The sequence below is a fragment of the Pelecanus crispus genome, chromosome 18 (assembly GCF_030463565.1).
Source record: "Pelecanus crispus isolate bPelCri1 chromosome 18, bPelCri1.pri, whole genome shotgun sequence".
NCBI classification, from domain to species: Eukaryota; Metazoa; Chordata; class Aves; order Pelecaniformes; family Pelecanidae; genus Pelecanus; species Pelecanus crispus.
This window is the reverse complement of record NC_134660.1, coordinates 334,038-359,171: the sequence shown is the minus strand read 5'-3', so window position 1 is coordinate 359,171 and position 25,134 is coordinate 334,038. Positions and strand designations below refer to the sequence as shown.

General features: G+C 54.2%; 2 protein-coding genes across 12 annotated transcripts in view; one reads left to right on the top strand and one right to left on the bottom strand.

Annotated features, from left to right (window-relative positions):
- Positions 1–512: 512 nt before the first annotated feature.
- Positions 513–6,892, bottom strand: SLC25A39 (solute carrier family 25 member 39). Of its 9 annotated transcripts, none has more exons than XM_075722802.1 (12): positions 6,855–6,892; positions 4,304–4,412; positions 4,169–4,228; positions 3,477–3,727; positions 2,729–2,862; positions 2,542–2,609; positions 2,277–2,401; positions 1,925–2,098; positions 1,672–1,781; positions 1,412–1,493; positions 1,231–1,311; positions 513–1,157 (listed from the first exon to the last, which is right to left on the bottom strand). In XM_075722802.1, the coding sequence occupies exons 1-12, from the start codon at positions 6,856–6,858 to the stop codon at positions 1,039–1,041; spliced, it is 1,317 nt and encodes a 438-aa protein (XP_075578917.1). In that variant the 5' UTR covers positions 6,859–6,892; the 3' UTR covers positions 513–1,038. The 9 variants fall into 9 exon arrangements, with proteins under 9 accessions (XP_075578917.1, XP_075578918.1, XP_075578920.1 ...); XM_075722803.1 differs by having other exon boundaries at positions 2,753–2,862; XM_075722805.1 differs by lacking the exon at positions 6,855–6,892 and having other exon boundaries at positions 2,753–2,911; positions 3,591–3,628; positions 4,304–4,531.
- A 7,141-nt stretch (positions 6,893–14,033) lies between these two features.
- The window catches only part of LOC104028387 (microtubule-associated protein tau), a 50,967-nt gene continuing 39,866 nt past the window's right edge, over positions 14,034–25,134 (top strand). For all 3 annotated transcript variants that reach the window (XM_075722799.1, XM_075722801.1, XM_075722800.1), the window contains exon 1: positions 14,034–14,069. The gene's annotated coding sequence lies outside the window, so the exon portion shown is untranslated. The remainder of the gene's footprint in view (positions 14,070–25,134) is intronic.

Below are 25,134 nucleotides of genomic sequence, written 5' to 3'. Positions count from 1 at the left end.
CAGCCCCACACCCTCCCCAGACCACCAGGGCAGGGATAGCAGCTTTGGGACACAGCAGGTCTCCCAAGCATGGGGTACCCCCTGCCCCATCCACAGTGGGTTGCTGCTGGGGGTAGCAGGGAGGTCCTGGGGGTCTCCTTATGCCCAGTAAAAGCCCAGCAAGGACCTGATGGATGACAGCACTGTGCCCACACAGCAAGGACACAGCTGTCACCTATGGGGATGCCTTCTGCAGCCCAGCATGCGGAGAGCATGGAAATAAATCCTTGCCCTAAGAGACAAATATTTTATTTTATTTAAGAAAATAAGAGAAATTCCTCCCCGGAGTCTTGGGGCAAGCTGGGGCAGCACCCACACTGGGCACAATGCTGGGGCAGGCCCTCACGGTGAAGGGATAGGGCACAGGCAGCGGTTTGGTGCCAGAATGCCTGCTGCCCCACCCAGAGCAGCAGCGAGGTCTGTCCCCACACAGGGTCCAAGCCCAGGGTCTGCCAGGAGAGGTCTGGAGGAGAGGTCTGGAGGCAGGCAGAGGGTCCTGACCTGTCCCCATGCCGCACAAAGCCAGCAAGAGGACGCTGTGCGTGACCAATGGCGAGGAGGGGCTGAATCCCAGCTGGAGCAGGGCTGGGGGCCCAGGCAGGCACGCAGAGAAACCCCCCCAAGGTTTTGGTCCTCACCAGAGCCCCAGCTCCCATCTCTTGCCCTGCCGAGTCTCCTGGGGCACCCCATCTTTGCTAGGGTGCCCGTAAATCCAGCAGCAGCATCTGTCCAGCCTCAAGGGATGAGCATGGAGGACTCCACACCCCGCCAGTGTCACAGCAGCAGGCACAGATGTCCCCAATGCAGCTGGGGAGGGAGAGCAGGGCCAGGCTGGCCCTGCCTCTGTGCGCAGGCAGTGGGGAGGCAGAGTGCAGCACGAAGGTACTTGGGCTTTGCACAGCCAAGTGCTGTTTGCTGCTCCTGGGCCGCCTCGCCAGGAGCAGGGCTGGCAGTGGCCCCCAGGGCACCGGCTGCATCCCGCCCTGCCTCAACCCCAGCTCACAACCCGCGCAGCTGCCGCTCCTGGTTCAGCTTCTGGAAGAAGGTCTTGCCAAATTCGTAGGTGCTGATCATGATGGCGCAGGCAGGTGCCACCTTAATGACGCGGGGCAGGAAGCCTGCAAGGACAAGCCCGTTAGCCCCTCAGTGGCACCAGTAAACCCCAGCGCAGGGCAGGGGGCACAGCCTTACCTGCAAACAGCCCCTGGGTGCCAGACTCGGCGCGGATGCGCCGCATGAGTAGCCAGGTGGAGGAAGGCTTGGAGGCTGCGACTACGGGGAGAGGGGAGTGGGTGAGGGTTTGGGGATGCCCGTGTACCATCAGGGAGTCCTGGCTGCCCCCCAGGCATCCGCCTGTAGCCCGGCCCCTCACCTGGGTGCACCTCGCCATCTCCCAGCTCGATCTGCCGCTGGGTCTTCACCACATCGAAGGGCAGCGTCAGCACCGCAGCCACCTGCGGGGCCAGCAGCCAGGCAGTGAGCTGGGACCGCGCCGTCCCTGCCCAGTGCTGGCTCTGCCGTCACCGCCCAGCCCTGTCCCAGCCCCATCCCTTGTTCCCCATAGGGGCCATTCCCCCTGCTCATGGCTGAGTGAGCCCCTGCACAGTGCAGACCACAGGGCCCCAAACTCACCGTCCCGGAGATGGCCCCGGATGTGAAGCTGATCATGAACGTGGCCTCATCGAGCCGGGCCTGCCTGCAGAGCCATTCCCTCACCAGCTCATAGTTAAACCAGTAGAGAGCTGGGAGGAGATGAGAAACACCAGCGCTGCAACAAGGCACCCCGGACACGCCAACCTCCCCCCTCCCCACATGCAGGGCTGCCCTGCCCCATGTTCCCCCATCTCCCAGTGCCACCGCTCGCCCTGTCCCCCCGCAGCCATACCCGAGAAGGGGACGTCTCGCAGCACGGTGGGTCCCCAGCCCCTCCAGAGGGACAGCCAGCCGTCCTGAGCCACCGCCGACTGGATGCAGGCACCCAGCTCCCGGTAGCTGAGCTGCTGGGACTGCATCTTGGTGCGGATGAGCTCCAAGGGGCTGATGACCGTCACAACGCCCACTGCAACGGAGGGGACATCAGGCATCAGCCCCATCCACTCCATCCCGGAGCCATCAGAGCGCCATGCCAGGAGTGCCAGGTGCCAAACGTGGGCACCAACAGCCAAGAGACCCGCTGCGCCCTCCTGTGAGGATGAAGGGTGGGCACGGGGGAACACCCAGAGAGCAGGGATACTCACGCCTGGCAAGGGCCCCAGCCAGCAAGGGGATGTGGTGCCCCCGGCTTCCCATCCGAGCGTGCAGGTAGTCCCGGAGCTGGTCATAGGTGGTGAAATAAATGACGGTGGCTGGCACAGCCATGACCCTGCCAAGAAGGAGGGGTGTGAGGGGCACGCGGGGCATGCGTGCCCTCCCTGGGGGCTGGCAGGAGGCTCAGAGCAGATACCCATGCGCCTGGGCAGACGTTTGCACCCAGACTCCCCCCCAGGCAGGATCCAAACTCACAGGGTCGGGGACAAGCCGCTCCACAGAGACCTGACACCCTCGTAGCGTGTGATCTTCATGAAGGCATCCTGAGGAGAGAGCGGAGCACAGGGAGAGGGGTTTGAGGGGCAAGCACACACACCACCCCCGTCCCCCTCCACAGCAAACACCCTGACCCCCTCCCTGGGACAGGGAGACCCCTGCCCACCCTGCCTGCACCTGCAGCCCCTACCAGCGTGCCGGTGAAGCGGGTGGGGGCCTTGTACCAGGCAGTGCAGCTGTTGCCGTTCTGGCAGACGTACAGATGGTCCATGAGCCCGTTGCAGTAGAGGAAACACTTCCCTGGGGCAGGAGGCAACAGCATCACCATTAGACAGGGCAAGCTTCCCCTCTGCCCTGTGACCAGCCCATTTGATCCCCAAAACTATCACCTCTCCCAGGAGAGAGCAAACCCTCAATATCTGAGCGCAGTGGGGACCACCCCAGACCAAGGCCAGGAGAGGGGTAACGCTCCAGCAAGGGTCCAACCATGGCCAGACCCACGGGGTGGGGGGCATCTGGCCCCACCTCAGGGAGCCAGCACGTTCCCCCCCCCGCCACGCTCTCCATGGGGCCAGCACACCAGGCGCAGGGACACTGGACTGCAGGGAGTAAGTGGGAGGGGTGGAGATCCAAGGGGACTTTGCCGTAGCGACAGGACAGGGTGACAAGACAGGGCAAGGACAGGGGACCACAGACAGCCAGGCCTGTTGCACAACAGACCCCCAGCAGGGACATTGCACGGCCAGCCCCAAAGCGGGGCTGCAGGAGCAGCTGCAGGGCTGGGGATGATCGCAGCCCCCCACACCAGAGCAGGATCCTGGGCCGCCACCAGTGGGGAAGAAAACCAGGGTCAAGGCTTGGGAAAGCAAAGCCGCTGGTGGCAGGAGCTGCCCGGGGTCCCCAGGCGTACTCACATGTGGCCTGCTGAGTGCCCCAGGGCACAGACTGTGCTGGTAACGCTGAAACGCACAATGGGGACGTGCTGAGCGATGACACAGGGGATGTGCCACCTCGCTGGCCTGGGGCACACGCATGTCCCACAGCTCTGAGCTGGGCGGTGGGAGAGCTCTGTGCGTGAAGGGGCTGGATGCCCCCACAGCCACTTCCCAAGCAGTCCCTATTGCCACCAAACCAGTCCCTTGGGACCAGCCCCAGCCCGCTGCCCCTGCAGGGAGGGAAGCAGATGGGGCGGGCAGAACCCACGGGGTCCCTCCTGCCCCGTGGGAAACACGGGGAGCAGCGTGGAGATGGACACAAAGACAGCAAGGACAAAAGCAAGTGGCTGCAGCAGGCTGAGCCCTTCTACCCCGCTCCTTGGCGGGCAGGGGGCTGCCGGGCACAGCGCTGACCCCGCTCGGCATCAGCGCGGGGCCACGAAGGGGGCAGGACAGAGCCGAGCATCAGCCCAGCTCCCCTGGCAGGGCCCCCTGAGCCCGTCAGGACGAGGGGCCCATGGTAACCTGCCACCTCGCGACGGCCCCACGCTCAGGACCGAGAAATCCCCGCCACCGGCTCTGCCAACCGAGACACCCACGTGGGCTGCTCGCTGGCTGAGCGGGGTGGGGGGTCTGGCCAGAGAGGCCTGCCCTGCCCTGAGCAGGGTTACCTTTGGAGAACGGGGTCCTCTGGGCCTGCAGCCGGATCTTCACCACGTCCAGCGGTGTCACTGAAATGACACCATCCTTTAGCCACGCTCCACCACGCTAGCCCCCAGCGCCCACCCACTCCCCATGGTCCTCACTGAAGAGGGAGGTGAGGATGGCCCCCGTCCCCGAGGCCAGCATCTGCTGCAGCGGCGTGATGCCCCCACCCGGGCTCAGCGACATCTTCTCGGCCATGGTGCGGGCCCCCTGCAACACACGGCAGGGGGATGCTTGAGGCTGGGGGTGCCCCTGCGGGGGACCCTGCCCGGGAACGAGCGACGGCTCCCCGGGGAGCCCCCCCAGCATCCCGGCTCCACTGGTGCGAGGACAGGCATCCCACCTCCAGCTGCGCTATCAGCGTGGCGCAGGGCAGGCGCGCTCCCCTGCCCCCCATAATCTTGCTGCCCCCGGGGGGGGCCAGGGACCGCTCCTGGGGCTGGCCCAGCCCTGATAACACCCCCCGGCCCCACTGCTGGCAGCGGGCCCAGCCTGGCTGGAGAGGTGGAGATGGTCCAGGCCACCCTTCTGCATCCTCAGGGAGGGAGGATTGTCCCCTCCCTGCACTTGGAAAATTAAGGGACAGGAAGGAGCAAAGTCCAAAGACCAGACGTGCCACAACAGCCCCCCCCAGTCCTGGCTGAGAAGGCAGCAGAGCCCAACGCAGCCATGGAGGGACACCCGGGGGGGATCCCCCCCTGCACAGGGGGTGCAAGCTTGCAACAAGTGCCCCAAAAAGCGTTTGCATGTCCAAAACCTTCTGCATGCCTCCCCCATCCCTGAGGCTTGGCAAGGCTGTAGCCCCCAGGGCCAGCGTCTCTGCCCTTGGGAAATGCAGGATATTGCACCCTTCCTGCGGGAGGAGGATGCGGAGAAGCGAGCTCAAGCGTGCGGTGCAAACTCAGGACCAGCTGCTCCCCCTCGCCACAGCCTGGGGACAGTCCTCATGCCGGACCGTGGCAGGACGGCTTCCAGGCTTTGGGAATCCATGGGTTTTTTTAAAGCCAGGGAATGCAGGGGAAAAAAAAAAAACAAACCACAAAACCAGCCTTCGCCATCTGACTCAGCAATTTTGCAAGGTCAGGGCAGCCATAAATCTCTCAGTTCCAAGCTTCAGACTTGTTAGGTGCTCAAGGCTGTGAGCAGGGATGAGTCTATCCTGGAGCTGTCCACGCCAGCCCCACCACAAGAGCTGGGTGCTGTTTGCGGGAGGCAGGGGGGGGGGGGGCATGGGTCCCACTGTGCCCATCACGGGACAGTGGCGAGGCGGCGCAGCGCCCTGGCATGCTCCCCGCAGACCACGCGGCAAAACCACGGCTGCAAAACTGCGCTGCGGGCAGGGGGCTCGCTCCAGTGCCAGATCCTTCCCTCCAATCCGGCCCTTCACGTAAACCCTTACGCAAGCAGGAAGAAAATCTCTCGCTCACAGAGCTGCAACACCTGAATGCCTTAAAACGTGCTATTTATACGTGCCACAACGCGGCCCTCTCCCTTTCTGTATGGGGGGGCCGAGCACCTCCAGGGCACTGGCAAGGGCTTCCCGGCCACATCCAAGCTCCCTTCTCAGCTGGGAGCTGCTCCCTTTTCCACCCAGGAAAAAATAAGCTCATAAAACCATGACCCATACCCTACAGCTCAGTCTGCAGCACTGGTGGGTCTGGGTACATTGCTGTGACGCTCAGCGCAAAGAGGGGGAAAAACGCAAACACATGTTAAGACAACAAAGGCAAGAAATTCCCAGGGATGCAAGGAGCTCAGCAGCCTCTTCCCACACAGGAAGGGCCCAGCTGGGTGCTCGAGCCCTGAGCGAGAGGGAATGGAGAGGGAACGCAGAGGGGAATCCTGCGGGCAGACCCCTCCGGCGCTTCCCAGCACCTGGACTGCTCCGGCCCGGGGCTGCAAAGCTGTCACCCCCGCCCGCCCCTGGAAGTGCCTGAACAGCGCCAGGGGCCTCATCCTGCCCGGGCGCACCCCCGCCTGCACTGCCCTGGCTCGGGCAGGACCCGGACGCTGCCCGAATGGGCAGGGGCAGCCACCAGCGCCCCTGGGGAGAGCTCGACCGCGGGACCCCCCGAGTGGGCCAGGGAACAAACCTCCCCCCGGGACACGCAGGCGCCCAGCCCAGCCTGCTGACCCGGGGATCTCCCCGCGGACGGGGACAGCCCCCCCCGTCCTGGAGCCTGCACTCCTACCTGGGGTCTGCAGCCCCACTCCAGCCCCCCCCAAGGTCTGCACCCCCTCCCTCGAGGCTCGCAGCCCCCAGCCCAGGGCTGCCCCACCTCCGCCGGGGCTTGCAGCCCCCTCAAGCACTTGACCCGTCCCCAGGCGCTGCACCCCCTCTCTCGGGGCCTGCAGCCCCCCCCAGGCACCTGACGCCCCCCTCAGGCTTTGCACCCCCTATCCTGGGGTTTGCAGACCCCCTCGCTCTTTGTCCCCCACCCCCCCCACCCCCCCCCGACTCTGCAGCCCCCCCGGGGCCCCGCTCCCCCCGCACCCCCCCAGCAAGGCCGGGAGCCCGGGGGGGGCCGCGGCCGCCTCTGCCCCCAGCGCAGCCGCGCGACCCCCAGTACCGGGGGACACCGAGGCAGCGGCCGCAAGTGCCGGGTCACGAGGGGGGTCACGAGGGGGGTCACGGGGCCCCGCCCCACCTACTCATTCCAACCGCGTGCGGCGTTTCCCTCCGCTGGCACCGGGAGGGGGGCGGACGGCGGCGCCTTTAAGGAGCCCCATGGGCGCCCCGCGCCCCACCGCCGCGCGCCGACCCGCACGCCACTTCCGCCCCGCGCCGGCGGCTCGCGCACGCGCCCTGCGGCCCGCGCGCCCCTGCGCCCCCTGCCGGGCCGGGGGGCGGCTGCACCCGCACGGGCACACCCGTGCGGGGGCGCGCCTCGCACGCTCACCGGGCCGGCTGGGGCGCGCCTCGCACGCTCACCGTGCTGGAAGCCGTGGGGCTGGCACGCTCACCATCCTAGGGCCACCGGGTTTGGCACGCTCGTCGTGCCAGAGGCGGCGGGGTTTGCACGCTCGCTGCGCTGGAGGGCAGCAGCGCTCGGCGCTCCCTCCCGCACCCCTGCCCGCAGCGCCGCAGCGCGTGCCAGGGCAGGTTGGGACACGGGACTCGTCCGGGGCCCATCGCGCAGGAGCTGCCCTGTTACGTGCATGGTGCCGTGCTGCTTCCCATGGCACCAAGCCGGGGTCCGCGCTGCTCCACTAACGAAGAACAAAGCCTATTAGTTCCCTCCCAGCCAAAGCTGACCCAAACACAGCAAGCACACAACATCTACCCCTTCCTTTTCCAGTCTCTCACTGAATTCAGCTGCGCTGTGACCCCAGAAAGGGGGTGGGTGTTCAGCACTGGATGCCGAGCCCGGAGGTTAGAGAAGCCAGGCCCTTGCGCACGCAGCCCCGGTGCCAGAGCCAGCTGTGGAGGCTTTGGGGTTTGCCTGAGCAAGGGCAGCAGCGTGGCTGGTGCAGCGCAAACCTCGCCCCGTGGGCTGGTGGGCAGAGAGGCAGCTTCTGCCTTGTGTAGCTGGGACTGCAGCGAGGATGCTGCAGGCTGGGCGCTTCCACAGCCTGGTCTCACTGGCACCAGCAAGGAGGAACCAGCTCCTCTAAGGTGCTACTGCAGGGAGAGTAAGGCACCAGGAGCCTGCTCCCACCCCACTCTCCCATCTAAGGTCTAGGGGGAAGAGGTGGGGGCCACCTGAGGCCTTTTAATCCAAAACAGGCTGGGGAGGCGGAGGCATGGGGCCTATACAATACTGGCTGCAAGAGCCCCCAGGGAGATGGTGTTTTGGTGTGTGCTTTGAGGGGAATGGGAATTAGGGCCTAAGAAAGGGAAATGTGATACATTAGGAGTGCTTTTTTTTTAGGTATCTTGCTATGCGTTAGCCAGTCAGAAAACCTTTTGTATTTAGAGGACTACAAGTTGCTTTTTGAATTTCTATCTCTTCCACTTGAGAGTGGCTTTATTCATGAATAAGTGTGAAGGAAGGGTTTTCAAGTATCTTCTCTGGCATTAAAAGAAAGATGCAGTTAAAAATGTGCTGTTGCACTTAGAGGTATAGCCCTCAAAATGGGCTGCTAGAGTGCCTGGTGGTGGCTGGTGCCTCTATGAATAGAGCATTGGAGCCTTCTCTGTTACTTCTGCCTGCTCCTGTAAGAGTTGTAGCTTTACTTGGGGACTTGTCTGGGAGGCTAAAATCCTCTCTCTGCTTAATGTGGTTGTTCAAGTTTGCTCTTTGTACTGTATTGGAAGTGCCTGTGTTTCTTGTGGAGAGTCCCAAGTCCTTTTGGGCAAAGAAGTGAGCTCTCTGAGTTGGTCTTATTTCTGTTGGCATTTTGATCTAGAGAAGATGCCTTAAGTTTTCTTGTTTATGGGCTGATGGGAGAATAGCAAGGCAGTGCTGAAGGGTGTCCTGTACAGCCTGCTGATGAAGGTGGTGCCTGATGCTGTAATGTGACCTGATAACAGCAGATGGCTCTCAAAGCCCCTCTGAAACCTGGATGGACTCTGCCAGGGAGCACAAGCTCTGGCCTGTCCCTGTACAGCCCCAGCAGGTAATAAGTAGTGGCTGACTGGGTGCCTGGGTCAGAAGAACTGGGACAAGACCAAAGTGGTGCTCCAGCTGGTGTGTCCTCCTGGTAACCTGCAGGCTAGAGGTTCCTGGTGCCTCTGTATTTGTGTGCATGTGATAATTTCACTGCAAAACCTGTTAGTTGTACTGCATAATCCTCTACCTTACTTTAGGGTAAGGTTGAACTCTTGCCCTGCCTTAAGCTCAAGGAATAAAGGCTGCACTGGTGCTTACACCCGTCACTGCTCCCCTGTGAGTGCCATCCTGTGGCAAGAACAGGAAGGACTTCAAGGACAAGCAATCCACAGATGACCACCAGCAGACTGCCCAGGGCAAGCAGGAGCAGTTTAGGGCTTCAGAGTCTGCAGTGGTATTTGGTAAATAGCCTGTTTCACCCCGGAGTGATGTTCCCTGTCTCTCTGCAGAACTAGCAGAGCCATGGTGGCTGCTTTCCTCCAGGAGTAAAGGTCCTTCTGGCTGTTGGCATCTCTGAAGTTTGTCAACAAAGGGGGCAGCTGATGCCAGGAGCAGTGATCAGGCTTCAGCCCTGTGAGCTGCTGCTGGCATCTGGGTAGAGGCTGTAAACACTCTGGGTTTGCACTTGAGGGAGAGGAATTGCTTGGGGCTGTTAGCCTGGTATGCAGACATAAAGGGATCTTGAATTCTCTGCAAGCACTTGCCCTTCCGTGATACCAAGTGAGTCTTGACTTTGTGATGTGAGGCCAGGAACCTAATAATTCCCACAAGGCCACATAAGTGAATGCATCCTGTAACTCCCTAATGAGTCAACTCTGCCTCTTACAGATACACAGGGTTTAAATGATCTGGAAAACATCTTGTAGCAGGTAATTTAGAAATTTAATTAATTTAGGTAATTTCTAAATTTAAGTTTAATTAAAAAATATGTATCCTTAGGGGTCTTGGGTCTTATATCTTCTATTTGTAGGTGTTGGGCTCTACATGCCTTCTAGATTGTTCAGCTGAAAAGGAATAATCTTTTTCCAGCTGGGGTGGGCCCAAGAAGGAAGGTGTAAGATGCTGTAAGTGCCTCAGTCTCAATTTTTCAGGTCTCTCAATTTGCTAAAGTGATCAGAGGGAAAGTGGTGAATTTGTTTTTCCTGTGCTCAGTGCTGCTGAGAAGCAAGGACCTTGCTGGCTGGCTCTTTCTGCTGAGTCACAGCCTGCTCGCTGCCTACGCTGTCCTAGCACCGAGGGTGTTTCTGTCTCTGATTTGCATCTTTACAGTGCTGCTGACCTCAGGGGGGGTTATAGGGCTGTATCATGCTCTGATTGCCTGTGAAAAGGAAATGTAAGTTGACTTCAGTTGGAGAGAACTGTGTCTGAGTTGCGAATATGTGCATTTGGTTTCAACTTGTGAGAAACGGAGCCAGCTGAGCTCCAGTCCCCTCTCAAGCTGCAAAGTTGTGTGCAGTCAGAGCTGCTGGAGAAGGCTTGCATGAGCCTTGTTCTGGTCTGCTTAGCGTGGGCCTCGGTAATGCCCGCTGTCCTGCTCTTACTAACAGTGTACAAGCATGGCTGGGAGAACTGCTTGGGTAATGCCCACCTACCTGCCGTGATCTCCATGGAGAGGCTTCAAAGCATGGCAACCTTATGAAACCCAGCTGGCTCCATGGTCTGATGCCATGTCCACATTAGCAGCTGTGCCCTGGGAAGCAAGTCTGGGGGCTGTGTCTGCCTGGGGCTTCCTTATTTAGGAAGGGGTCATGCTGTGGTCTATCAGCATGCAATAGCATCTGGAATTGTTTCAGAAAGATCAATCCTGTCTCCTTGCTGGAAACCATTTTGAAAGTGATTAGTCCATTTCCTTTTTTTTTTTAAGTGAACTTTAATGGCCAGGTTGCAAAAGGGATCTGAGTAGTACTGTAATGGAATTAAACTAGTGCAGAATTTGAGTATTTATTTCGGCTAGGACCATTATGTTTTTGCAAAAGCCATCCTTAATCTGAATTAAGTGACTGAAATGAAGCAGCTTGTGGACAGATGAGGCCCTGGGGACATCAGACTTAAAACCACTGTAACCCAGAATTCATCACACAATTGCAGTTCTGCAGGTCAGACCTGAGAAATCACATCCTACCTTCCATAGCATCTGCCATGGAAAACTTTGATACAGTTGTGACACAAGTTGCAAAACTCACCTGTGAGGAAAATGAGCCCTGTCTTATAGATGAGGAAACGGATATGGAAGCTAAAGGCTTAATGCTTTCCTTCCTAAAGGTTTCCTTTATAATTTGGTGTTAAAAATAGTGTCTTGTTTCCACCTAGCAGCAGTATGGACCAAAAGGAATGGAGAGGAAGCAAGAGCCTGGACTGAGTTAGAATTGTAGGATAAATTCACAGATCCTTTTTCCTATAAACAAAATGACCCTATGAACAAGAAGTGGCCAGAAGAGCTCTGTGCAGTAATTAAAGTCTACTACAGCTGTCAGCCTGCTGTGTGTACACGTAACAAATCTGCCTAGAGAGTGTTGTGCTGCAGTGCCTCTTAGCTGGCGCAAGATCCGTTGATTACTGTGAGCTCATTCCACTTGGGGCTCGGAGCACTCAGCTGCACTTTGGGACTTGGACTGCTCCAGCAGTTCCCGTAACATCTCGGTATTGCTGCAGCAGCATCCTGCATCCATCCAGCACAAAACAGTGTGCGCATAGCAGTGCGGGGAGCAGAGATGGAGGGCTGTTGTACCTGAGATGTAGTACAAAATGAGTGTCTTGCAGCACAGTGGGGCTTTACATCAAGGGGATGGACCTGCAGCAAGCTAGAGATGCATGTGTTAAGACGTGGGGAGTGAGACACCTGAACAAGGGAGTCTTCTCCCAGTTGCTACCCCTCTGACATGGACATTCAGCCCATGTTTTTGGCCCTGCAGGGTGTTGGTGAGGAGGAAAAGCTGGATGTAATTTGATTATTTCTTTGCAGTAATCTTGTTTACCAAGAAGATCCATGTGCTTCTATTTCTCTGAACACAGATGGAATTAAACGCAAGATGCTGGGTCATTGCTCATTGTGCCTTAGATAGGACTGCTTATGATACTCTGAGTGTTTTATTTTCATGTACTGTGCCACCAGGCTTCTGCGGCTGTGCCATGGGCCAGGACAGGAACGAACTTGCTTGTGTGATTGCAGTCTTAAGGACTGACTATGGGGATCTTCTGAATGGCCAGAATGTGCCAAGAGTGGCTGTGCCTGAACATCAGCTGGGACTGGCTAATGATGCTTCCCAGCCCCTGATGTCTTGGATCCAAAATGGACTCGGTGCTTGGTAAGCTGAGAACTAGGCAGGCAAACCTGAGCTTGGAGATGACTTCAGAAAGCTAGGTGTTGTCATCCTGAGTACTTTGTGTTAAGAAATGAGGGCACAGAGTCCCTTTTGGTTTTGTCATCTTAGGTGAAGAAAAAGTCCTGTTAGAGGATGCTCAGCTGATTCACCGTCAGTCTTGTGTTCCTGGTACATCTATACTGCCTGTAGGAAGAGCTGCTGTTCCAGAATTGGACTCTAGCTGCTTGCACTGTAAGTTCAAATTCGGCTTGTTCCTTGTTGTCTCACAAGCATGGATTCCCTTGCAGCACTGGAGTATTTATTTTACAATTCCCAAAGCAGTGGTATTTTTTTTTTCCCTGAGAAGATGTGTTTACCCTGGGAAAATTCTCTGACCAATTTACAGTGGGTACTTTTTAGCCGGTTGAAAAATGGGCAGGAAAGAGCTGTTCCCCTGGTTTTAGATACCTCACCTGTTTCTGTTGACCTGGAAAAAAAACTATCTCATGTTGCATGTTCATAAATCCAGATTTTTTCCCCCTCGTATATACTTTGTACTTCTGCAGTTATTTATATTGTAGTAATAGAAGGGCTTTGACTCTCCATAGCACTACAAGACACCTCAAGACCTTTATTCCAAACTGAGATGGACCATTCCCAATCCATTCTGCTTTTAAAAGCCTCTGGTGCTGCAGGTTCCACATCTGTTTCTCTTTTCTTCCCTATTGAGCTTTCCCCTTCACACCCGCTGCCAGAAGCCTGTTCTTGGACTGGACATTTGCCCTTGGTTTGCACCTGAATGTTTCTCAGGAAAAACTGAAACCTCGAGCCTGACTGACAGAAGAGCCCTCCTGCAGTTTCTCCACTAAATCCAATTACCAGGGATAGTAACCCTGTAATACAAGGCAGTAATTCCATTGAGGGATCTCCACTGTGTCCATAATGCTCCTGAGCAGAGCCAGAGCATCTCACTGCTTTTCCAGATGAAGCAGGCAAGGTGGAGAGGGATCTTTTGGGAGTATGACTTGTTTCTTCAGCCTCTCCCTCCACTTTCCAATGCATCAGGCTGGGTTGTGGGTTCTGTTTTGGGTGGTGGGGGAACCCCAGTGCTCCTTTATACCACTGCCTGCCTCAGGGTGATTAACATGTCACCTGTTGAATCCTTCCCACAGTTGTCTGCTGAACTAGATGTTAATTAAAGCTGTCCACCACTGTTCCTCCATGCATGCTGTGGAATCCCTGTGCCTATCCATTGTACATGTAGTTAGATGTGTGTGGATAACGGCTGCAGAGCTGCCTGCCGTGGGTAGGAGAAGGCTGCTTTCCCTTTCTTAGTGTGGAGCTTAGAAGTGGATGAAAGCAAAGCTGGATGGCTGCGTGCTGTAGCTCCTGTCGGGCTGGTGAGGAAGGTAAGGGGATGCTGTCAGCAGCTAGTGAGCTGTTAGGTGTTTTCATCTCCTTGGATATTGAGGACAGCGGCTGACAGCACAGCTGGACCTCAGGTGGTGAATCCAGCCTGTGGAGCAGGTGTCTGTGTGGGATGCCTGGCTAAACGCAGGCTGTGCAGAAAACGGGAGCCAGGGCTGGGAAAGGCAGTGTCTCCCATCACGGCCGGGCGGAGGCCGGTGTGGGGGCGCAGCACACGCCGAGCCGGCCGCGGCCGCTCAGAGCCGAGCACAAAATGGCGCCGGGGGGCGGTTGGGCGGGGGGCAGCGCGCGAGCGCCCCCTGCTGGGCAGGGCCGCGCGCGCGCCCGCTTCTCGCAGACAAAAGGCGGCGGCGGCGCCTCCCTCCCGCCGCTCTGCGCACCGCGCATGCGCCGGCCCGCGCCGCGGGGAGCGCTCGTAGGGGGGGGTTACGAGCCGCGCGGCGCATGCGCCCTGCCGCTGCCCCCCCCCCCCCCCCCCCGCCGGCTCGGCGAAGGTTCCGGAGCTCGCGCGCGCCCCCCGCCCCGCCCGCGCCGCCGCTGTCACTCGCCGCCCGGCTCCGGTGCGGACTCCCCTGCAGCGGCAGGTAGGGGCACGGCCGCTGGCCGGCGGGAGGGGGGCGAGCGGGAGGGGGTGCTGCACGGCCGGACGCACTCTCCCCCGGTCTACCGGCGCTGCGTTTCGCTGTCCCCACGCTGAAGGCGTGAAACGGGTGGAGAAAAAAAAAAAAACAAACCAAACCCAGCCATTTCAACGCAAAAAATCGCCGCGGAGGGGCGTGTCACCCCCGGCGCCGGTTTGCCCGGTGGCCGCCTCGGCAGCCCGGTCGCTGCAGCAGTGCGAGGGGCGTCCCCTGCGGCAGCGCTGCCGCCCGGCTGCAGGTGCGCGGCGGGGCGGGGTGGCCGCTGGGGAGGGAGGGGGTGGTTTTTTTTTTTTTTTTTCCTCCCCCCTTTTCGCCGTTTTTCTGCCCCGTTGCCTGCGGCAGGTGGGGCCGGGGGCTGTGCCGGCGAGGCTGCGGCAGGAGGGGTGGGCAGCGCCTTCCCGCCCCGGCGCGGTGCCATCTTCTGCAGCCGCCCTCGGGGAGGGGGGAGGCGGGGGCAGCTGTAATTAAAAAAGATAAATTAATCAATAATAGGAAACTATGAGGAAAAGGCGTTTCAGAAAACGGAGCTGTCCACGCCCGGACTGGAATTCGGGGGTGGGAAGCGTTATTGAGGTCACAGCAGCCGGAGTTGCCTTGCTTTGTTGCATCCCCCGGGTGCCCGGCCGAGGGATTCCGGTACTTAACAGCGCGGTGGCCCAGGGTGCGTTCCTGCGCTGTTAAACCCCAGGTGTTTTCCAGCTGGGCTGGGGATGCTGCTGCGGAGCCCCGTGGGTTTGGGGCTGGGTGGTGCTGCTTGGCGTAACTGGTGGTGTCGGCAGTCCCTGGACGTGCCTCGCACCTCGCAGGCATCCCTGTTGTGCTGAGATTGCCCCCTTGTCCCTTTCATTAGCGTCTTCCGTGCTGCCTGTTCTTTCTTGTCCTAAAATCAGACCAGGCAGGGCATGGGGCTGGACCCCCTTCTGGGGTTTGCTTTTTTTCCCTTTAGTTGCTGGGTATTTCTTTGTTTTAAGTCTAACTTCACGGGTGTGAAAAGGGAAGTTTTCTTGCCAGGTGTTTCTGGGTGTGCTGTGTGGCACACCTGCCCTCCTGGCTTGGAGCAATTAAACCCATAAGAAGTAGAAACAGCTTACTTCAGGGGAGGGATGGAGATTTCTGCCTGCATCCCTGTCTGCTGTGTGAGCACACAGGAGGATTTGGTTAGGGAAGATGATTTTTTTTTTTTAAATACCTAGAAATGCAATCCTCTTGTTTGTTCACAGAAGGCAGCTGCCATCACTTTAAAGGGAGTTTCTCCTTCCATTTGCTGGTGGTACCACCATGCGAGGTGCAGCTCCATTTGCAGCAAGAGGCTGGTCTTGCTTAGAAACGGGCTTGCTGGAACGAGCAGCTGAGATGAGCTAAGCTGTCACTTCAGCAATTTGTATGCAGCATATTCCTGAGCTGCCCTGCGTTTGTCTGCATGGATCTGGACAGATGTCTAACGTGTGTCTGAATGAGTGGAACAAAATTCACTACTGAGAATCGCTAACTTGTTCTGTCGAGCAATGGCTGCCCTTTTATAGCCAATGAAGCGTTTTTACCTTTGCTGCTAATACCTCAGATTTGGAGTGTTTAATGGTTTTCCTCATGCAGTTCAATTTTTTTTTCCATTTTTTTCCTAAAGGTGGTTAATCAAAACAGCTCTCAGTTGGGCATTTACAGGCTGCTCTTGGGAGAAGGAATGTTAAAATCTTATTCTCTCTAGAAATGAGAAATAGTCTAGCCCAGTTATGCTTTGTTCCATCTTGATATGCAAAATGCTTGTTTTTTTCCCCTAAGATGGGCAGCTGAGGAGAAAAGCTAGGTACTGGCTGACTTAACCATAGTGCATGGAGGTTTTCCAGGCAGATAATTCACACCTGATAGTACTGCATGTTCTTATTCTTGCTCTAGACAGAATAATGATGTTTGGAAGGAGGTGTAGGGCTGTGGCATACTTCCCTGTGCCATCCCCCAGTGTTAGCAGAGGTACCTCATGCTGCTGAATGCCCTTGGAAATGAAGGCTTGTGGAATTAAGATGCAGGTGGGGTTTGTTTTTCGAGACCCAGCTCTCGTGCTCTGGGGAAATGTGATGCCTGTCCCACAGGTTGGTTGCTTGGGTCTCCATCCTCCATAAAGCTTGACTGCAGCACGAGAGGATCTTGGGACAGTTTAGTCTTGAACACATATTGCTGAAAATGAAACACCTGGGTGAGCTCTGTTTGGTTTAGAAGGTTATTAGGTCTTTAGCGTGTGCCTGGAGGTGTGCAATGCTGTGGGTCTGTCTTCATCTTGCACAGCAAGATGGCCAGAAGTTGGCCCTTGAGAAACTTGGAACTAAATCAGCTCTGCCTGGTTTAATGAGTGAAAGTGTAAAGTATGGTTGTCATTGTTTGAAGCCTTTAAACGAAGGCTCTGTTTCTCTCTAAAAGAGGACCATTTGCTTTGGAACAGCTTACTGCTAATCTGCAGCTTTCAGGTGAACTTGTTGCAAAGGTCCTATCTGACATGAACATGAGACACATCAAGGTGTTGTGGTCTCTGCCTGGGAGAGCAAGGCTCTTAGCTACTCTGGAAGGGGCAGGTGGCATCACAGATAAGATATGGACGTTTATCCTTCATCAGCTGAGATTAGCTGAGATGAGGACAGAAGTGACAGGACCTCTGTGTGCCCTGTGGGGAGCTCCCATGGAGAGGAGATGGGTCCAGGTGACAAGATGCAGGTGACAAGTGCAATAGTATGGGTTTTGTGTCTCTCCCTCCCTGCCTCATTACTTGTCCTTTTCAAGTACTGTGTTAAGTATTTACGGGTCAGGCTTCTATGTAGTCTTCCTCACCCTGCATCAGTTTCTCTGTATTGTCTTGCTGCCCTCTGCTTCTAGCCTCTTCTCAAGGCATTTTGCTCAACTGTCCTATTCCCTCTGTGCTTAATAAACTGCAGTTTCAGCAGGACCCAGCTGGACCAAGTAAACATATTTATCTGTCCTGAAGAAGTAGTGCTGCAGCTTTCTCATTTCCTTCCCAAAAACCATGCGAAGTCTGCTCCCCTGGCCAGGAGAGCAGTCCTCATGGGATAAAAATGAGGGAAATGGGACGCTGCAACTGCTCCTTCCAGGTTGAGGCTGAGCCCGATGTATCTAGTCAGGGACACTTGTAGCATGCCAGTAAGGTGGGTGTCTTAATCTTCTGCCTTTCACGTTCCTCTGCTTCATTTCAAAAAACTGTGTTCTTCATTGCATGCTTGTTGATCTGTGTTGCATGACTGTCTTTTTTCAGGGTTTTGCCAGCCATGGGATTTGGAAGTGTTTGGGTACCACCTTGCTCCTGGCGTATTTGCTGGGGCTTAGCTGAGTGGTTCTTAGTGTGTGGTAGTGGGGATTAGAGCAAATTGCTCCTTGATGATGTTTATATCCTCATTTGGAAGTTGGGCTTTGGAGCATCATGGGGCTGTTAGAAACAGCTGGGGAAAGACATATTGAAAATGCTTTTGAGATGGTGTCTCTGCTGTTTCTTCTGAAAGCCTGTGTTCATCAGCATGGCAATAACAAATTGTCCTGACAAAGCAACACATCTGTAACTGCTTGGCCTGTCGGAGTGTCTGTGTGCGCCTGTATGGGCATTTGGCATTGCTGTTTGAGGTGCGGGTGCTGGGGTGTGTCCACGTTCAGAGTTTCAGACAAATCCCTTTTGGTTTGCGAAGCGTTGAAAATTGGATCACAAAGCAGTGTCTGAGGGGAAGTGCTGAGGGTGGCCGTTCCTTTTTTTTTTCCTAATAGGAACATTATTTAAAAGCTGGAAGAAAGCTGTAGATTTGAGTTTGTCTTTGAGCAGCATAAGCTTATTTTACCAACCCAGAGTGCTGATGAGGCTTGGTTGTTGTCTCTACATCTTTTGAGGGAGTGCTGGGAACTTAGCTGTAGCAATGCTCTGACACTTGATGAATTAGTCAAGAAAGAATCAGGGCGCTGGCTTCCACCCAGCTCCCAGTATTTTCCAGTTTGCTTAGCCTGCTGGTTGATGAGGTCAGTTGGCTAGTAGGTTGGCTTATTGCTTCCTAGGCTGTGTGCTGGCTGTAGGTAGGTGTGGGGCTGGACTGTGAGAGTTGGAAGCTCGTAGTGAAGTGCCCTGGACTTGACAGAGTCGTGGGTCCTTCATCTGTGTGATGCTGAGAGGATGGTGGCATGTCAGGGCTGTTTCTGGAGCTGCTGGAACATGGCACAGGTTTTGGAGCGTCGTGGCTCTGCACGCAGGTAAAGCAACCAGCCCCTGAACAACAGGGTCATGTGTTGTGCTTTCTGTGTGTATGGCTTGCTCTAAGGTCTGCAGACCTGTGTAGTCTGTGAAAAAGCACTGAGAGTCCTTTCTTGCAAAAGCAAAATGGTCCTCTCTAGCTGTGTTAGAACAGCTGAGACTGCTAAACAAAATCAGAGGTAATTGTTTCTGTTGTGTGCCTGCCCCTTAGCTAGGTGGGGGGGGACCTGCAGATTCAGTGTCAGGTTATTCCCAGCCTCTGTTCAGAGAAGTACCAGCTGATGTTTTGGGAGAAGGGCAGCAGCTCTTGGAGGATCTCTCACTAGTATTGCAGTTGCATCAGAGCTGGGCTGACTTTCTAGGTTTTTCTGCCTATCCAGTGTAATTTCTGCTTTCTACCTCAGGATCTTTTGTTGCTTAACTGTGGTGTTTAGACTCCAGAGGTGGGCTGGTGTGGTGTCTGGGGCTCACCCCAAGGGCATGCCCTTGCAGTTGGGGGTGTTTATCCATAAAGTAGGCAGTGCTGTAATGCACGGGTTGCCGGCAGGGCTCTGCCTACCCATGGAGACGGAAAAGAAAGGAGGTAATTGCCAAAACCTTGCAGAGCACCAGGGTGGCTCAGCCTTGCCAGAGGTGCAGCCCTGAATTTGGATCACTTCTGCTTCTTGGAGATGCACAAGTGGTGGAGTGTCTGCTCTGTGCAGCATTGCTCCTGTCTGGCTCTTTAGCATGAACAGCCCTCAATCCCAAGCTGCCTTTGCATAGCACCCCAGGATGTGGTGGATACAGCAGAGAATTGCAGCCCTTGCGTGGTTTTTAAGGTGGGCACAGCCCTGCTGTGAGGGACTGAATGAATCTCTGAATCTCTTCTTGCAGCAGGATGGATCTCCTCCATCTGCGAGTTGGAGCTTTGTTTCGCACTGAAATCTGCCGGTTGTAGGCTGTTTTTTAAAGTGCCTGTGGAAAGCATATGCAGTTTACACTAGAATCTGGAGGAGATGTATCTGTGCCTTTAGACTTGAGTGGATTTTCTTTGCAAGTCTAATGAGCCCTTCGTGCTCCTCAGAAGTCAATCCAGTGATTTTTCTCTTTCCCTTCCAAGCAGTCGAGTTAGGTAAAGGCAGTCATTACATGTGGCATGGCTCCTGTTTTTAGTGGATTTTCTTTAAATATCCAAGGAAAGGGAGCACCAGGGGATACCTTCTGTTAGGCTAAAAGGATTATCGCTGCAGTTGGCTAATTATTTCCATCTTTGTAACCTCTCTGCTGTACCTGCCCTGCCCTCTCTTCCTAGAGCAGATCTGGTATCGCTGTCTGTGCATCTTTGCCTCTATGCCCTCCCTCAGTACTCCTCTTGAATTGCTTCAGAGTGCTTGGTGGGGTTGTGCCATTAGTGCCCTGGGAAGGCAGGTGGATTTGTCCCTGAGCTGTCCTGTTCGGCTGGTCAGTGTGTGTGTTACTCTGAGGTGTGGCTCGGCTGTCTGTGATGATGCTCGAAGGCACATGGGAAGGATGAAGGCTGATGGGGGTTACTGTGGGATGAGGTGCAGTCTTCAAGGACGGATTATACAAGTCCATAGGAATAAGTACTGTATTAAACTCTGCTGTTCATGGAGAAACTTTAGGACTTACAAGAGAGGTGATGAAACCACTTCTATTCATGGTTTTGAATAGCGTGTGTGTGACTTTGAATGCTGTGTGCCACAGAGTTGCAGGACTTTGTGCCACTTGTCAGCATTTCATGTTATGGCTCCTCGTCAGCTCCTGTCCCAGGCTGTCTGCCTGGAAGTGCCTGATGTAATTTCAGATGGATTTCATCAGTGTGTCAAGTCACTTGCTACAGAATGAAATTCCTTGAGGTGTCTGTAAATGGCTCAAAAAAAATCTAAAGAAGCTTCTCCCATGATCCTTGAACACGTCCAGCTCAGCAATGTGAATGTTTGTGCTGGCCTGGAGACCCTTTTTTGAGATAAACAAACTGTCTTCCATACATTGGAAAGAAGTGTTTGCTGGGATGCCCTTTTGAAGTTGAAATTGGAGAAGTAGGGGGATGTTCGGAGTGGTGAAATTCTTCCCTACCTAAGAAACATTTCATCTTTTATTTGATCAAACCTTGACTTAATCCTGGGTGTGTTGACTTGGTCTTACCACGGAGGGGGGTGTGTGTGTCTTGCTCACAAGCAGCTCTGCTCCTTCTTTCTCTCAAATGTCACTTCATGTGAGCTTCCTGGTGCAGGGAACACATCTGGCCAGCTGGGCACGTTCTCAGTTGAGTTGAGGGCAGAGTGGGTCTGTCACAGTCAAGGTGAGAGGCAAAGTGATGGGCAAGCAAGCAATGTTTTTCTTGGCTGGCTGCTGTGGCTTCAGATATCCAGGTAGCAGGGTGAGTCTTTGGCAGAGGGTGAAGGGGATTATTCCCCAGTGGTGGGTGGTGAGTGCAGGGACCACGTGAGCTCTCGTCAGGCTGAGATGCAGCAAGATGCGAGTGGAAGGAGGACAAGAAGTGGGCCAAAGAGATGGAGTAAAGCTAACTGAGGGCTGAGGGGATATGTGCACACTGTCTTCTCCCTGGGTCCCTGCCTGGGGAGGGGCTGTTGTACCTTGATGACCAGAGGTACGGTAGTGGGAGGGCTTTGGAAGTGGCCATCAGCAGCATGTCCGCACAACAGCGTCAGGACTGTGTGTCCAGGTTGAAAACTTGTTTGCACTGGGCTTGCAGGTGACAAAATGTTCCTGTCCTGGTTTGCAGGGCTCAAGGGGAGTGTGTTCATTGTGTGGTTAGTTTGAGGACATAGCGATGACAGAAGGGGTGTGCTTGGAGAGACTTTCCCAAGAGAAGGGATAATCCAGTGGGATGAGCTTCCAGGAGGCTGGTTTGTAGCTCTAGCCTTTTGTGAACTCTCAAGGTTCTGTGTCAGTGCAGGTTGGCAAGAGGAGCCTCTGTATAAAAATGCAACTTTCATCTGAAAGTGAACTTCGCTTTGGTATGGTCAGAAGTAAAGGAAACCTAAGAGATGTAAATGTGTCTCGTGTTCCTTTCCTAATGCTGACCCATCTTGTACAAAGTGCTGACTAGCTCCATGCAGGTGCTGACTATTTTATTACCCTCCCACTGCAGATCCTGGATGTGATAGGCTAAGAGTTGCTGGGACTGAATTACCTTTGTGGTTTAAGGTGAGACCTGTGATGAAGCTGGCTTGTGCGGTTGTGTTGCAGAAGTGGAGCTTCACGTGCTCTCTGCTGGTAGCTGTAGCTTGTGGTGTCAGACATCATGTTAGGGAGCCCAAAGCTGGGATTTTATCTGAAGTCTGAATTGCCTTTTCTGGTTCATTTTCAGCTCCTGCTTACTTTGAATTCAAGGGCAGACTTTACCCTAAGCAAATTCTACCCTCTGAAGTTACTTCTTCATATGTGGTTTTACTTACTACCTCATCAGCATGACAAACGATGCTGCCCTGGAGCTAGCTGGAGAGGTTTGTAGAAGTAGCTTTTAACAATGGACATCTCCAAATTGGACAGAAAACTACATGCTTTTTCCCTTGGCATCTTCTGGTGTAATAATGGAGAGCCTGGTAGGCATATATAAGCAGAAGTAATAGATGTTGCTGTTGGGTACAAAAAGGAAAGCAACTAAAAAGTCCAGCTAAAGATCTACTGCTCGAGCCGCGGCATTGCTTGTAGTCACTGCCCATTGGTAAGCAAGAGAACAAACTCAGAAAGGATGAGACTAAAATGTGGGTATTGGACCTGTCCTGTGACAAAAAGGAGTGACTCTCTGGGGCTCGCAAAGAGAAGACTTGCTGTGGTTGCAGAGATGGATGAATGATCAGAAAAAAGGGCAACTGTGAACTGGAGAAAGGAGTTGACCATGATGTTCCCAGGTTTTGTTCTCATCCTGAGCAGTGTGTGCATCTTAGGCACCTGCCAAATCCAAGCACCATGTGCATACATGGGCATGCTCTCCTTTCTCCTTTCCTTTCCCATCAGTCTTTCCTGTTCCTGTCCTCTTTCCCCTTCCATTTTAAATCTTGCCTGGCAGACCCAGATCCATGTTCTTCTGCAGTGCCCCTAGGAGCCTCTTTGCTGAGGCAGCTGGTGCTTGCCTGGCCCTTGCCTTGGGCTTGTTGAGAGCAAGATGGGGCCCAGCTCCCTGCAGGATGTACTGGGCTTCCAGCATTGGGAATCTCTCATCTGCAGCACTGCTGAGCTGTCATCACTGCATCCTCATTTTATGGTTTTGCAGCCTACTTTGCATGAATTTTGCCTTTCCCCTATTTTAGTGTTAGCTGAATTACCTTGCCAGATCCTCCCTTTCCCCATGTTCCTCCAGGTGAGAGGGGAAGACAGTCATGAATACTTTAATGTGAAGGCACTTATTAATGCTTAATCTCTCAAATATGTCACTGCTTTTATTGTGTCTAATAATAGGGTTTATTGTCACGGCTGTCTGAGGTCTGTGCTCAGCTCCAAAGCATGTTTCATTAGTTATTGTTGCTCATGTACTGCCCTTACGGAGGGGTTTTTGACTCCATGGGTTTGTTTGCTCTATCAACATCCAGGAGCCTCTTGGTGCTTAAGTTTTAAATGGAAGAATCCTGTACTGTGGCTGTAGCAGTGTTTGTGTGCAGATGAAAAGCACCTTACCAATGCTTGTGGCAAAATAGCTTGAAATGGCCTAGGTGATATACTAGAAAGTCCTCGTTAGCAAGAGGGAGCTGGGCATACCTGGGTGATGCTGAAGGGAGATCAGTGTGTGTAAAATGAGTTTTGGAACTGAGTAAGGATCACAAGGCATTAAACTCCTGTAGTCTGTGGCGAGAGAAATGCCCTGAACGCTTCCCATCTGTGAAAATGGGCAGTTCTGTAAGACGGGTAAAGCTGTCGGGCTGCAGTGGGGTTTGCTTTGCTGCTGCCTGATGTTAGTGTGAGAACAGGAGCCAGCATCTCCCACTGGCAGAAGGCTGCTCTCTGCCTCCCTCGATAAGGAATGACAAAGCACTGTGGCTCTAGGTGTGGCCAGAGCCTCTTCATGTAGTCTGTCTCTACTCATGCACTGTAATAAAAAGAAGCACTACTGAAATACTGGCAATCCTGTTTATTCCAGCCTTTGTATTGGTGATTTAGAGAGAGCCTGTGACCTTACCGAATGTGAATGGATCCCTCGTAACCTGAGACCAGGAGCAATATTATTTTAAGCAAGAAGTAAGGCTCTGAAGCAGCCTGTCCTTTTATACATATCATACGTGTGACAGCAGAGCTGCATTTAGAGCTGAAAGGGGGTAAAATCCCTGAGGAGACTGATTGCACCTCATTTATTTTTAATAAATGTAATAAATTTAATAAATTTATAATAAATGTACTGGGGAAGATTGAGCCTGAATTCCTAGACTTGGGGCTGTCTTAAATTTGGACAATTTCTACTCTTCATCCCTGTGGAAAGCAAGATGGGCACCAACTGGGCTTCCAGCTAATTCCTGGGAAGGATGAAATGCACATGGATTCTGATTTTTTTTTTTTTTTTTAAACTTCCTCCTCCTTTAGCCTTTGGGTTGGGAGGGGAAATAATGGTTTTACTACTCTCTGGCTGAATTTATGGTCTGGGTTCCCATATGGATTGTCACTATTCACACTGCCTGCGTCTGCTTTTTGTCGCCAATCTGCTCATTGGCTAGTTAAAACTAGAATCAAGACAAGACAGATTGCTACCTGATTGTCATCCTGAGTGGCCCAAACTGGGCGAAGACCAGCTGGAGAGAGACACTTGAGTGCTCAGAAGGGATGTGTTTCATGTATAAAGGTTTTTATTTGCTGTTCATCCTTACTTGAAAATCCTTGTTTGTCTTGTGCCTCAGCATGGTTCAAACTGTGCTCCCTTGTTATGAAAAATAAATGGACGAATGCAGCTTCTGTTTTTGTTTTAGAAGCAAAAGCTCTGGCTCTCAAATTCTGCTAACTTGTGCTGGGTATCAGGAGGCACTACCATCTCCCACCACACCTCTCACGTGCTGTTTGTGGCATGGTGTATGAAACTCGGAGCTAAACCAGGTACCAGTACCCTTGGCGGAACCGTGGCAGCCCGTGAGCAGTCTGATCAGCCACTCCCTGTGACTGGGGCAGCAACTTCCCGGTGCTCAGTGAGGTGTGAACCTGTTGGGGTGCCCACCCCATTGCTCACTGACTTGGTCGGCATGTCCCAGTCCCTGCCTTCTCTGTCAGGAGTTCAACGATGCGCTCATCCCTAGGCTGTGCTCTCCTGATAGTGCTTTTTTTCTACCATTATGCAATAACATAAGGGAGATGTAAGCATGGCAGAAATGCTTGATGAATGTCCTATTGTTTGTGTCTTTTGGCCTTAAAAAAAAAAAAAAAGACATTCAGGAAACACACTGAAGTGTCTCTTACTCATGAAAAGCAAAAATAATGCAGAAAAGCTAAGCAGAAGCTAAAATTGCCTTCTCTGAGCCCTGTCTTGTTGCATAGTGACTGCTGGGATGAGGACAAGTCCTGTTAAAGCCCCGAAAGCTTGTGAGATCTGGCATATTTGTTTGTTTCTAGAGTAAGAAACTAGCGTGTCAAGAATGCATGGCTCTTTCCTTCCCCTGTATTTATAGAGACACCGTCCTGATAAGGCAACCTGCGGTGTTCCAGTGCTGTCAGTCATCTTTGGGATGCTGGAACTAGACACTATGGGGCCAGAAGGTATTTGGTGCCCAGTTTGGGTGTCAAGTGGCTAAAAGTAATGGCTTGGTGAAATAAGCACTGTGGGAAAACTGTGCA

Excerpts from the sequence above, each read along its gene's own strand:
- SLC25A39 (XM_075722802.1), bottom strand. Across the intron at positions 3,728-4,168 it reads GAGGACCCCGTTCTCCAAAG|GGGCAGCGGGCTGGGGCTGG; the intron begins GTAACCCTGCTC and ends CCCTCCCTGCAG. Across the intron at positions 2,610-2,728 it reads GGGCTGCAGGTGCAGGCAGG|GATGCCTTCATGAAGATCAC; the intron begins GTGGGCAGGGGT and ends CTCTCTCCTCAG.